The 13,915-nt window shown below is 43.8% G+C and overlaps 1 protein-coding gene across 8 annotated transcripts in view; it reads left to right on the top strand.

Annotated features, from left to right (window-relative positions):
• The window catches only part of Trappc9 (trafficking protein particle complex subunit 9), a 456,271-nt gene that overhangs the window by 301,817 nt on the left and 140,539 nt on the right, over positions 1-13,915 (top strand). For all 8 annotated transcript variants that reach the window (XM_040736321.1, XM_040736319.1, XM_040736315.1 and 5 more), the window contains one exon: positions 12,611-12,721. In XM_040736321.1, coding sequence (XP_040592255.1) covers positions 12,611-12,721 — 111 coding nt within the window. The remainder of the gene's footprint in view (positions 1-12,610; positions 12,722-13,915) is intronic.

Below are 13,915 nucleotides of genomic sequence, written 5' to 3'. Positions count from 1 at the left end.
ATTGCTCTGAGCCTGGCTTGTTCTTAACTGAAAATTGCAGGAATATTATACATGAAGAGAGATGTTTCTCCCCTTCTGAAGCCATTCAGACTCATTGCATACACCCATGTCTATGGGAGTCTGTTGAGTGAAGCCCTTATTTGTTGTGTCTCCCACCGAGACACCCACTGGTGACATTCTGCAGACACTTGCTTCTCTGTGCCATTCTGCTGACACTGTACGAAGTGCTTGTTTCACTTCTAAAAGTAAAAATACGACGTTGTTTCTGTGCCAGTCACTTATCTGTGTAACCCATGCTTTTTGCCTTCCCACATCAGACACTTGGGTCTCTGTATTTATGTAGAAACTGCACGCTTTCCACAATCTCCCCTCTGCTTGGAGCTAGTTGGCTTTCTCTACTGCTGTTTACGGTGAACACTTTCATGTATAAGCTGTGTGCGTGTGGACAGTGCATTTGAAACAGAACTTCAAAGAATCTGGACTTTGATGTGCACTATAGAATTTTCCTCTGCAATTCATCCCTGAGAGAATGAGAATGCAACCTCCCAGCCTCATTAAAAATATCATTTTTTCGTATGAAGGAATGAACAGTTTGAAGTCTGTAGACATTTCACTGATTTTACAACTTTAACATCATTAACTGGGGGTGAGGCTTAATATTCTTTATGCTTATTGAGATTTTGCTTTTTTGCCATATACTGCCTTATACATAATTTTATCATATTTTTAGGTCTATTTTTAAGTGTGTGTGTGTGTGTGCTAATGAGTGTGTTTGGGGAGTTTAGAAGAGGGTGTCACAGCTCCTGTAGTTGGAGTTTTTGTTGGTTGTGAGTTGCCCCATGTCGGTGCTATGAGTCTAACTTAGGTCCTGTACCAGAGCAGAATGTGTCCCTAATCACAAGGCCATCTCTCCAACCCTGTATTTAATTTTTTTTTTTGTTTTGGTTTTTCGAGACAGGGTTTCTCTGTATTGTTTTGGAGGCTGTCAGTCCAGCCTGGCCTCGAACTCACAGAGATCCGCCTGCCTCTGCCTCCCGAGTGCTGGGATTAAAGGCGTGCGCCACCACCGCCCGGCACCCCGTATTTAATTTTTTAATTAATCTTTTTTATTGCCCAGAACTTTTGTGTGTTATATATTTTTAAAGGTGACCCAATTTGTCATGTGTTTAAAAAAGACTTACATATATATATATATATATATATATATATATATATATTAGTTTGCAACTGCGTTTATATATGTGCACCACATGCATGCCCAAGGAGGTTAGTAGGAGCTGTCAGATCCCCTGGAACTGAAGCTACAGACAGTTGTTGGTGCTGGGAACCGAACTCAGGTCCTCTGGGAGAGCAGCAAGTGTTTCCATGTGCTGACTTATCTCTCCAGCCTCATAATTTGTCAAATTTTGACAGAAATTGTATTTGTGTTTTTAAAAAAGATTTTTACTTGTACTTAATCCCCTGTGTCTGTGTGTACGTATGTGCACATAGGTGCCCAAGGAGACTAGTGCCACAGGTCGTGAGGAACCACCTCCTGTAGGTGCTGGGGATTAAACTTGGGACTTGAGAAAGAACTGTTTCATGAGGGGTGTTGGTAAGTGCTTTGCTTATGTCTTCATGGACTTTAGGGGGTACACTACATTGTTCTTGGGAGTACTCCTTCCACTTCTGTTTCTGGAAGAAATCACACAGTATTATTTCTTTACTTACTTAAAAAACAAACAAACAAAACAAAAACAACAACAAAAGACTGGTAGAATTTGCCAAGAAAGACTCCTGACCTAGAGAGGTTTTTAATTGATTTTATGGGTGGGAGGCTCTTGAGATCATTTACCTTCTCTTGGGTTTGTTTTGTCAGTTTGTGCCCTGTGTCATCTGGGTTGTGACACTGGTGAGACTGGAACTCTGATGCCTCTCTCCTTGCCACCCTTCCAATATCTTTGGTCCTACCTGACTGTTTTCTCTCTCTCTCTTTTAAAGTTTCATCATAGAAATATACTGGTGTTTTTAAAGAATCAGATTGTTTACATCTGTCAGGTTTTTTTTCTGTCTTTCCTTTCTCTTCTTTGTTCCCTCACTATGCTCCCTGTGGGTTTCTTTCTTTTTTAAAAAATTTTTATTCATTTAAAAGTTTTTTATTTTACATACCAACCACAGTTCTTCCTCCCCTCCTCCCATTTCTCCCACCTTTCCCCCATCCAATCCTCTATCCACTCCTCAGTAAGGCTAAGGCTTCCTATGGGGAGTCAACAAAGTCTGGCACACCAAGTTGAGGCAGGACCAAGCCCCCCCCCCCTCCGTATAAAGGCTGAGCAAGGTGTTCCTCCACAGGGAATGGGCTCCAAAAAAATCAGTTCATGTACTAGGAATACATCTTGGTCCCACTGCCAGTGGCCCAAGGCACACAATGATCACCCACATTCAGGGGTGCAGGTTCCTTAGCTATCAGTCCAGAGTCAGTGAGTTCCCACTAGCTAAGCTGTCTCTCTGGGTTTCCCCATCATGGTCTTGACCCCCTTTGCTCCCTCTCTCCCACTGGACTCCAGGGGCTTGGTCCAGTGCTTGGCTGTGCATCTCAGCGTCTGTGACCATCAGTAACTGAATGAAGGGTCTATGATGACAGGGCAGTCATCAGTCTGATTACAGGGAAAGGCCCATTCAGACACCCTCTCCACTATTGATAGGAGTCTTAGATGGGCTCATCCTTATGGATTTCTGGGAGTTTCCCTAACACCAGATTTCTCCCTTACCCCATAATATCAAGATTTCTCTTCCCTTGTTCTCCCTCTCTGTCTCTCCCCCAAGTACCCTTGAATGCATTGGCACAGGAGACCACTTCCTAAATATAACACCAGTAGCACAGACATTGAGAGGAACAATTAATAAATGGGACCTCTGTAAGCAAAGGACTCAGTAAATAGACAAAATGGCAGCCTATAGAATGGGAAAAGATCTTCACCAACCCCACATCTGACATAGGGCTGATCTCCAAAATATATAAAGAACTCAAAAAAACTAGGCATCAAAATACCAAATAACACAATTTAAAAATGGGTACAGATCTAGACAGAGAATTCTTAACAGAAGAAACTCAAATGGCTGAAAGACACCTAAGGAATTGCTCAATATCCTTAGCCATCAGGGAAATGCAAATCAAAACCACTCTGAGATACATCTTACACATGCCAGAATGGCTAAGATCAAGAACACTGTTGACACCTTATGCTGGAGAGGATGTGGAGTAAGGGAAACACTCCTCCACTGCTAGTGGAAATGCAAACATGTATAGCCACTTTGGAAATCAGTATGGCAGTTTCTCAGAAAATTGGGAATAAATCTACCTCAAGACTCAGCAATACCAGCCTTGGACATAGACCCAAAGGATGCATATTCATACCACAAGGACATTTGCCCAACTGTGTTCATAGCAGCATTATTTGTAATAGCCAGAATCTGGAAACAACCTAGATGCCCCTCACCCAAAGAATAGATAAAGAAAATGTGGTACATTTACACAATGGAGTATTACTCAGTGGCTAACAAAACAAAACAAAAGAAAAACCAGTGACATCTTGAAATTTGCAGGCAAATGGATAGAACTAGAAAAAAAAAAAACACCCGGACCCAGAAAGACAAATACAGTATGTGCTCACTCATGAATAGATATTAGACATAAAGTAAAGGATAACCAGACAATAATCCATAACCCCAGAGATAGGAAGCAAGGCGGGCCCTAAGAGAGACATACATGGATGCCCTTGGTTAGGGGAAATAGATAAGATCTCCAGAGTAATTTTGAAGTACAGGGGGGAGTAGGAAGGGGTGATGGTGGGAGAACATGAGTGGGTTTCTTATTTCCTGTGATAAGAGCTGGTTGCTTTGTTCCTCCTGTCTCTCATGATACAATCATTTAATGCTATAGGTGTCCCTGTAAGTCCTTCATCAGGTGCATCCCAGTGCCTTGGGTTTTTATAAACTGCAAACAGTTCTGGTTTCTCATTAGTTCTGTTTGAAGTATGCTGGTCCATTTTCTCACATTTGTAATGTCCCATTGATCATTCTGCTCCCGACCTCTGGATTAATCCTGCTTTAGTTGAGAACATACAGTTGTGTGCTTTTCATGTGCACTAGTGCATGTGTTCTTCAGGTGTGTGGTAGGATTTTCATTGCATGTCAGTCAAACACATGTGATTGTTCATGTATCCCATGCCCTGTTGATTTTGTGCCTACTCATTTTGTACATTTCCAAGAAGACCCTGTTGGCGTCTTTGGCTCTAATTATGCCTCTGTCCATTTATCTTTTCAGTTCGCCGGGTTCCTCACGGAGCTAAGTGCACAGACATTAGGACTTATTGTGTATTCTTGGTAGATGCAGGCTGCATTCATTAAGCAAAGTTCTTCTTTATCACCGCTATCTGTCCCTGCTCCAAAGTGGACAAGGCCACGCTTCTGGCTTTTGCTGTCATAGATCTTAGTAAGTTCTCTTTCGCTGGGCACTTGACATTTTTGTTGCTCTTTTCTTCTTCTTTACATGCCAAGTTTCCTGGTAATGTTCTTGCCCTTTCTTCTGAAGGACTTTCTGTAAGGTCTCTTTCAGAGTCCTGGCCTTCCCTACCCTCCACTCCTGAAGGACATTTTGTTTTTTCTCCCTTGGATGTAGACTTCTGGGTTACAGTCCCTCCACCCCTCAACCACTTCTAAACTATTCTGCTTCCTGCGCCCTTCACAGTGTCTGATGACAGACCTCCAGGGTTCTCACACCCGTTCCTTTTGTCTCTTGCTTGTTTGCCCAGAAGCCTTCTGCCTTTTCTTTCTGCAGTTTATGCTGTTTCTAGAGAAAGGATTCTTTAAATTTGTACTGTGTTGGGTGTGTTGGGCTTCCACAATCTACCCAACCTCGTAGTCAAGTCTAGGGGGTTTCCTGCCATCACTTCCTCTGAAGTTGTGTGTAGGTTTCACTTCTTTATCAGTTTTCCATAACATATTTTTTATTAGGTTGTGCTCTCCCCCCCAGTCCATCCTTAGGATTATGCTAGTCACTATTTTTTTCTGCTGTTTCTGTTGGATGATGTTTTTAATCTTTCATTTTTGGTGTCTCATTTCCTCTGTTTTCTCCAAATATTCTTTTTATGATTGTTACTCTCCTAGAGTATGATTATTTGGGTTTTTCTCTTATAGATGGAGTCCAGGCGTTGGTAAATGTGAGCAGAGCACGAAAGGCCTCTGGTGTGAGGGGTGGCATGTCTTCCGAAGGCCTCTTGGTCCCAGGTGCTCTATTCACTGTCTTTTCTCTCCTTGTCCTCATCGTTACTGCGGTGAGTTACTACCAGGTGGATTTCCAGCAAACTTTCCTGTTCTGATACTTCTTCTGGCTCAACCTCACACTGTGCCCCTTTTCCTGGGATGGCCTTTTCTGCCTTCTTAGGCACATCCTTCTGTAAGATAGGCATCTTGAGGTGACCCACTCTTTTGCCCTTCATGCGGAGTTCATATTTCTGGTGACAAATTATTTTCCAAGGTCTGAGTATTTGCATCTGATGCTGAGAGATGCTGGGTCTTTTCTGGTCCTCAGGAAAATGTGGACATTTCTGCTTTAGTGGGTAGCCCACTGTGTCTTTGTTTTTTCTGCATTGTCCCTGGGCCAGCTGTCCAGTTTCAAAGTATTCGTGGTACCCCCTGGTTCTTCCTGTGTTCTGTGCCACCCCAGAATTAAGGACTCTAGCCATGATCACTTGGCCTGATTCCATGTGCCTGAGAGTCACACATAACTGTCAGATTGAACTCTTAGTCTCTGCCCTAATCCAAATCTCTCTCCTGTGCCCTCACTTTGTCCTGTGTGACTGATTGGCTGGAAGAGCAGAGAGCAAGCTGGATGTGATGGGTGCTGACACTATGGCTTGTAGGAACATCTAGAGTCCTGGACCAGAGACCTCTGCAGCCTGGTGCTTTGGTGGTGCAAAAGGAATGGAACGCTCCCCACTGGCGAGGGCAGGAAGTGAGGCTTCTGTGCCTCTTTCTGCTGTCCCTGGCACAGAGCTGTGAGATCCCAGCACATTCCAGGGAAAGGTCATTGCAACCCTCTGAGCTCCAAGCTGCCTTTTTGATGAGGTCAGGGCAGTGAAGGGAAGTGCAACTCACTGCCAGGTCAGAACTTTGATTTGTCTTCTCTGGTTTATTACTTTTTAGGTCTTTGACTCTATGCGTCCTAGCTGTGACTTAGGGATGAATCTGATTCCATACATTTGGTGAGACAGAATAGCTTGTGCTTTCCAGTGTTGGAACTCATTATACAGTCCCAACCTGCAAACCAGTTGACACCACTCACCTGCTTCAAACTCTCAGAATAGCTTCTTGTCATGCTGAGAATAAAATCAATATTTTCTTATGACCTTTCCTCTATCATCAGTGTTCTGCCAATCTCTTATCCACTTGTTCTGTTCTGTGATCACACCGTGCCTCAAGATTTTTGCATTAATTGCACATTCTCTTTGGGAGGCTGTCCTCCACTACCTCATAGAATTGCTTACTTGTCACCAGAGTCCCAAATCAAGCATCGTTTCTTCAGTGAGACCCTCCTTTTCCTTCAAATCTGAAGTGGTATTTTTTAAACCCCCTGTTGATGTTTCCAGGAGATGTACTTAATTTCTGAAAACTATTTGTATTATAGGAGTCATATGCCCTGCTGCATTTCATAGCCTACTTTTTACACTAGCTGTTGCCATAGCAACCAGATTTATGCAGGTGTAACCAGAGAGCACCTTGCCTCAGCAGTGCGCAGTGTCTCTTGCTTTCTGGGATATTCTAAATGCCTTGCCAAGGATGCCGGATTGGATGGCCCCAGGTAACCACTACATAGTGATTTAACTCAGTCAAGTGTGAGACCTGATCCTCCAGGGGAAAGCTTGTCCAGTGAGGCCAAGATTTGGTGGGAGGATGAATCATCCTGTCTGCTGTGACTCAGGAGCTCAGTTAGGAAGGAAAGTCCCTGCAAGGGCCTAGAAGGACCCAGGAAATGTAGTCCCAGCTGCTTCACGGTGGCCAGCTCAGTACATTGCCCCACAAAGCCCTTGGTGTGGCCTGGTCTCTTCTGTCCACGCTGTCTGTACTCTGCCCTTCTCCTGGCCCCTCCTCCTTGGGTCCCAGCTTCCTGCAAGCTCTTTTCTTCAGCTCTGCCTTCTGGAGGAGCTGGCTCAGACAGTATTCTAAATGTTTTTTCGAATGCTTTTTCTAAAACATTTTAATGGAAATAAAGACAGACAAAGGGGACAGCAGTCCAGTTTTAACATTTTGCTATATTGTATTTATATTAAATTTAAATTTAAAGATAGAAAGCTATACTGTGAAATCTCCATCTATATTCTTCCTTATCACTAATAAAGACTAATGTATATTACCAGAAGTGGAGTATTTGGAAAACATCTTTAAAAGCTGCCATGCATGTATAGTGTGTGTGTTAACTCCTGCATGTATAGTGTGTGTGTTAACTCCTGCATGTATAGTGCGTGTGTTAACTCCTGCATGTATAGTGCGTGTGTTAACTCCTGCATGTATAGTGCGTGTGTTAACTCCTGCATGTATAGTGTGTGTGTTAACTCCTGCATGTATAGTGTGCGTGTTAAGTCCTGCATGTATAGTGTATGTGTTAACTCCTGCATGTATAGTGTATGTGTTAACTCCTGCATGTATAGTGTGTGTGTTAACTCCTGCATGTATAGTGCGTGTGTTAACTCCTGCACGTATAGTGCGTGTGTTAACTCCTGCATGTATAGTGCGTGTGTTAACTCCTGCATGTATAGTGTGTGTGTTAACTCCTGCATGTATAGTGTGTGTGTTAACTCCTGCATGTATAGTGTATGTGTTAACTCCTGCATGTATAGTGTATGTGTTAACTCCTGCATGTATAGTGTATGTGTTAACTCCTGCAACTTACTTCCCTGGCATCATTAGCACAGGATATATCCATGTGTCTTCTATTGCTGTAAGAAGACATCTTGACCAAAGCAACTTTTAGAAGGGTTTATTTGGGTCCTACAGTTCCAGAGGGTTCATGTCTGTCATCACCATGGCAGAGAGCATGGCAGCAGGTGGCAGGCACTGGAACAATAGCTGAGAGCTTGCATCTTGGTCCATAACCATGGATTAACTGGGACTGGCGTGGGCTTCTGAAATCTCAAAGTCCACCCCTTGTGACACACCTCCTCTAACAAGGCCACACCTCCTAATCCTTCCCAAAGTCCTACCACCTGGGCACCAAGCAGTCAAACATTTGAGCCTGTGAGGGCCATTCTTTTTCAAACCACCACAGCAGGACAAGGGAGGCTATTCTTGTAAGCTCATTTCCTCCTTTGCACAGGTTCTGACACCCACAGCCCCAGGATCCTGTTCCATCCTGTTTCCTGTTGGTTTTCACCTAGTTAAGAGGAGCCCTTGTGGGAGCCCTGTGAGTTAGTACATACTGACATGGAATTGTCAGGTCTAAGTGTATTTATACATCGTTCAAGAACATAACCCTGACCTTCCTTCCTTCCTTCCTTCCTTCCTTCCTTCCTTCCTTCCTTCCTTCCTTCCTTCCTTCTAGGAAGTTGTACCAATTTATTTACACCTTACTTTTTGTTGAGGAACATCTAGGCCAACACTTGCTCCTGGAACACTTTTTAAATGTTTCCATTAAGTTGAGTGGGAAATAGTGTCTTAGGGTTTGATTTCTTCCTCTGGATGCTAGCTTGATAGAATATCTGTGTACTGCCCATTGGATTTCCTCCAGTTTTGACTGTTACTGCACACCCTTTGCTTGGTTTCTTACTGAGTCATTTCTTACTGATTTATGGAAATTCTCCATGAAATAATAATAATAATAATAATAAATAATCCTGATTTATTGTCAATTTAATACACTGCAAATGCCTTTCCACAAGGCGCTTGTCTTAGCTTTTAAATGGCTTCCATTCATTCCAAAATTCCTAATTTTAACATGGCCAAACACTCTGTCTTTCTTTTATTATATTTTATATGTCATAACTCATTTGTGAAATCTTTTCGTTTCTCATAAGCTGTTTGCATGTCTTAATTTTTTTTAATTTTTAAGTAAATTTGAGGTAGTGTTGCATGACTTTCTGGACAGTGGCAAACATCTATTCACCACAGATAGGTCACTGATGACAGAACAAAGAAATGTTCCACTCAAGTCTAGCTTAGTGAATGGGGTTGCTTACAGCGATACCAGTGCCCCAAGAACAGCTGTGTCACCAAAACTCATGGAAACGTTGTTCTTAGGGTTTCCTGCATAGCTTGTCTCTCAGGATTTGTTTACTGACTTACAACCTTAGGGAGGTAGGGATATGGTTTCCTGTTCATATGCCAATGCTACCCAGGCCTTTTCTGGAATCTTCTCCTTGAGAGCATCCCCTCTTAGTCAGACCTCCAGTCCCCAGCTCTGAGACATGTTCTGGGCTGTCTTCCATTGTTTATGCTTTAGAAGATTTCTTGATGTCTAGCAGATTCATCATTGTTTTGTGTGTTCTTGACACTTTTTTAACTTACATAATTTAAAATACCAATAAGAATTTACTAAAACTAGAACGTGGTTGTCCCTCTTTTTGTTTAGGGTTCATTGAATTCATGTAGATTTGGAGAATTGTGACTTCTTTTAAAATATTATCTTCTTATCCTCAAGCATAAAATATCTCTGTATTCATTGACCGCTTTACTAATTTTTTTGGTAAAAAATTAAATACTTTTCATAAATGTATTATATATTTATTCACAAATGCTTCCTGGGCTGCATCACATTTATATATCTACATTCTTAAATGTTTCTCCTTGTAACTATCTTCAGTTAATACATAGAAATGTCACCAATAGCCGGGCGTGGTGGTGCATGCCTTTAATCCCAGCACTCGGGAGGCAGAGGCAGGCGGATCTCTGTGAGTTCGAGACCAGCCTGGTCTACAAAAGCTAGTTCCAGGACAGCCTCCAAAGCCACAGAGAAACCCTGTCTCCGAAAAAAAGAAAAAGAAAGAAAAGAAATGTCACCAATACTGTGAAGCTTCATCCTGCAACCTTTTTTAATCTGTTGCTTTTAACTTCATGGAAAAGATTGTTACAATGTTTTAACCCCCTCTTCCAAATTCAATTTGCAAGAAAGCTGAGATCCTATCTTTTTTCCCCCACCTCCCTTTCTCAACTGTGTTCGTGCAGTAGTGGCTGACTTGCAGGGGAGACCCATGTGTCTGTTAGCAGAATTGATTGCTAAACTGTATGGCCTCTGGCAGCTGAACTTTCTCTTCCCCATTTGCCAACCTTGGCCATAGACCTGTATCTACACTTTCCGTGCAGGTTTATCTGCCCTCAAAAGCTTGCTCTGACTTCAGTTCTTTGGGGGAAAATCTCTTAGGCTTCCCTCCTCTTCAGAAAGGTGAATCCAAAAGAGCAAACAAAAACCAAGAGCTGAACAAGAATGAGAAGTAAATTATGTGTTCCAATAGCTCATAAAGAAAATTGACCCTAAGGATGCCAAAAGACATAGGAGTAAATGATGTTATGGTGGGCACAAAATTCTACCAAGGTCTGAGATGGGAATTAATTTATGAGTAACAGATAGAAAACAAAGATCCACTAATATGTCATCAGGTGGACAGAAGCGGTGGAAACAGTGGCTCTGATGTCCCATACAGACAGTGACTTAGAACAGCAATGCACAGTGTACCCTCACCACGTTCCTATGCGGCTTCCCAGGCACGGTGCTGTGGTGCTCTCCTAGTGTAAGCAGCCCTTTAGGTTTTAAAAACTGGCCTTATACCCCATCCCCATTAATGTTTTGTGACTGTCTTTCTCTGATGAAAGATTTCACTGTGGTTAAAGATTTCTTGAAGTTATGACAAAGGCCTGTCATGTCTTCATTCCTGGACTCTCCTTTGCCTAGGAGCTAAGGGAAGAGTCTGTTTATAGATAGCTGTCAGAACTGAGCATGTTCCAGATGCCACTAGCCCTGGGGAAGACACCCTTGTTCCCAAGCCCCAGCATCAGCTGACATGAGGATATCCTCTGAAGACCTCTGACACTACATTGGCACTGTCTGTACCAGAGGTGGTGATGTTGGGCCTTTGTCTCCCTTCTTTGAGAAGCCCATTGTGCTTGGAAAGACAGCTCCGTGGCACCCCCTGGCCTCTGGTCAGTGTCTGCTTTGCATGTGTATGAACCCTAGACATGTTCCCACAGCCCCCTGTGTCTATGTTTCCTTCTCTCAAGCGAGCCCAGAGGACAGGTGTGATCAATGCAGTCTACCGACTGTGAAGGCAAACCAACTTGAGCTCTGAGTTTGTAGACTCGGCCACCACCCGGCTGTCTCTCTAGCCTCCTCCCCACTGTTCTGCCCTCCCAGAAGTGTCTGGACACAAAGGCAGAATCCTACAACCCTCTCTATTCCTTTGACTTGGCTTTCCAAATAACCAACCAACCTCCTGCTTGGGGACACCCCAGAGAAGTCAGATGTCTCCTAGAGGTCCTGCTTTGATTGCACACAGATCTAGAGATGACCCCGAGAGCAGCTCTTTGTACCTGTCTCTCCCTTTCTTCCAAGACAGCCAGTTTATCCTGTTTCCCCAAGGCCAGCACAGCTGCCCTCTTACTCTGCTCTTGCAGTGGCCATTGGCTGTCCCTTTGAGATCAGCCAGCAGGTATTGATTTCCTGTCATGTGTTCATCGTGACACCTGGTATTTGGGAAGCTGTGTTAGTTTTAGGCAAGTACTCAACTGTAATGGAAACTTAACTGCAGTGATCAGTACAAAGGAAGCATTGACTGTTGGTACTTTTAAAGTATTTCTCTGTCGCTAGTAAGTCTATAGGGAGGAGACGATGGGAGTGGGGCATTGCTGCTGTAGGAGGTGCCTGGTTTTCCAGCTCCTTCTGGCCCATGCCTGCCATTCACAGCCTATGGTTTGGTTCTCATCTCTGAGTGGTTGCCAGCTTCAAGGCCCCCTTATCATTCTAAGAAAGGATGGAAAGCTGGGGAGGCTGAAGATTAGAAACCTCCTCTCAACTTTGTTACTTGATGTCTGAGAAGCCTGTGACTCATTGGTGGAGACATTGCCATTGGGAGTACCCCCTGCTATATGGAGCCTTTAGAAGTTGAGAACTTTACTTCTTACCCTGCAGGAAGCAAAGGGAGGGGAGGCATCAAGTGCCCAGAAACTTCTACTATCTGCCCCATCTCTGAAGAGAGATAATTTGGAGTCCTAGAATATGAAGCTTACAGAGAAGTCAGCCCAGTTCTTCCTATTCCAGCACCCAGACCTTTTTTTTCAGTCTTGGGTAGCTAAAGACTTCCTCATTTGGACAGAGCCCTTATACACTGTATACCATGTAAATAGATGGTCTTAAGGGCCAGCTGCTTGCCACTTGCTGAGTCTTGGAGAATTGAGCTAATTTTTCAAGGTAATTTGGTTCATAAAGGGTATGACAAAGTTCTCAGCCCATGACCAGAGATTTTGGCATTATTGTAAACTGCACATCTTCAGATAGTGGGAAGGAAGTCCCTGGAGAGGATGAAAGGGTTGAGTTGCTTCTCGTTGCTATTGGAGGGTTCTGAACTTCCTCTGTCTTTCCATGCAGCACCCGGCAGTGCCACCTCCTCCTCGATGTCTTCAACTCCACAGAGCACGAGCTCACAGTCTGTGCCAGGAACAACTCTGAGCTTGTCTTGCATCCCAGTGAGTGCCAGCGGTAAGTGTCCTACAGAGACGGAGTAACACCAGGACCCAGGTGGGCAGAGCTTGGTGATGCAGGGAAGATGCAGAGCCCCTCCTTACCCTCTTCTGAACCTCTCCTCACACCAAGAGGCCAGGTCTTCTAGTCCAGTATGTAGATGGAATGGCATTTTTATATTTAATGCATGAGGCCCCAGGTTCAGCAATAACAAACTAACACGCCTATGTCTTAGATCTAAGCCCCCACCCACCCCATGTTTGTTCTAGATCTGTTTACATATTCCTGTCTCTGTCTTATTTTAAAGAGTAAACCTTTCTTTCTTCCAAATAGCTGACATTGGTATTATTAGTCAGCGGAAAATGCAAATACAAAACTCACAGGGAGAAGCTGCTGCACATTCATCAGAACAGGGAGATGAAAAAGACATTGAGGGAGCACTGGGGAGGGTGCAGAATGCCTGGAGCTCTCATGCTGGTTTGATAGGGAATGCTGCAGCCACCGGGGACAAAGTCACCACACTTCCTTATAATGACAGACATACACTTGCCCTTGCTGTTCAACATTGGTTATTAAAACAGCAGCATCAACAACAACAAAATCAGAGTGTGGGGCAGAGGAGATAACGCAGCAGGTGATGGCTTTGCCATGATGTGTCTTAGGGTTTCTGTTGTTTTGAATAGACACCATGTCCTCAGCAGCTTTTATAAAGGAAACATTTAATTGGGTTTGGCTTACAGTTTCAGAGGTTTAGTCCATTATCTTCATGGCAGCGTGTAAACAGATGTGTGCTAGAGAAGGAACTGAGAGTTCCACATCTTGATCTGTAGGCAGCAGAAGCAACTGTGTGTGCCCCCTCCTCCCCACCTCCTCCAACAAGGCCACACCCACTCCATCAAAGGCACACTTCCTAATAGTGCCACTCCCTTGGGGGCCATTTCCTTTCAACCCACTATGCCACATGTGAGAACTGGCACTCAGATTCCCAGAACTTGTGTAAAACCTGGATAGGTTTAACAGCCTACCCATAATTCTAGTATGCAGGAAGTAGAGGCAGGGACCCCCTCCCAAGTTCCTGCTGAGCTACTTAGCTCACCAGCTCATAAGCTGAACTTCAGGGTTAGCAAGACACTTGGCCTCAACAGGTAGGATGCAGATTGATTGAAGAAAGCACCAGACATCAGCCTTGAGCCACCCCACATGTGTGTGCAT

This window comes from Mesocricetus auratus, unplaced genomic scaffold (genome assembly GCF_017639785.1).
Source record: "Mesocricetus auratus isolate SY011 unplaced genomic scaffold, BCM_Maur_2.0 Super-Scaffold_100055, whole genome shotgun sequence".
NCBI classification, from domain to species: domain Eukaryota; kingdom Metazoa; phylum Chordata; class Mammalia; order Rodentia; family Cricetidae; genus Mesocricetus; species Mesocricetus auratus.
The sequence above is the reverse complement of the archived record's forward strand: the minus strand, read 5'-3'. Positions and strand labels throughout refer to the sequence as shown.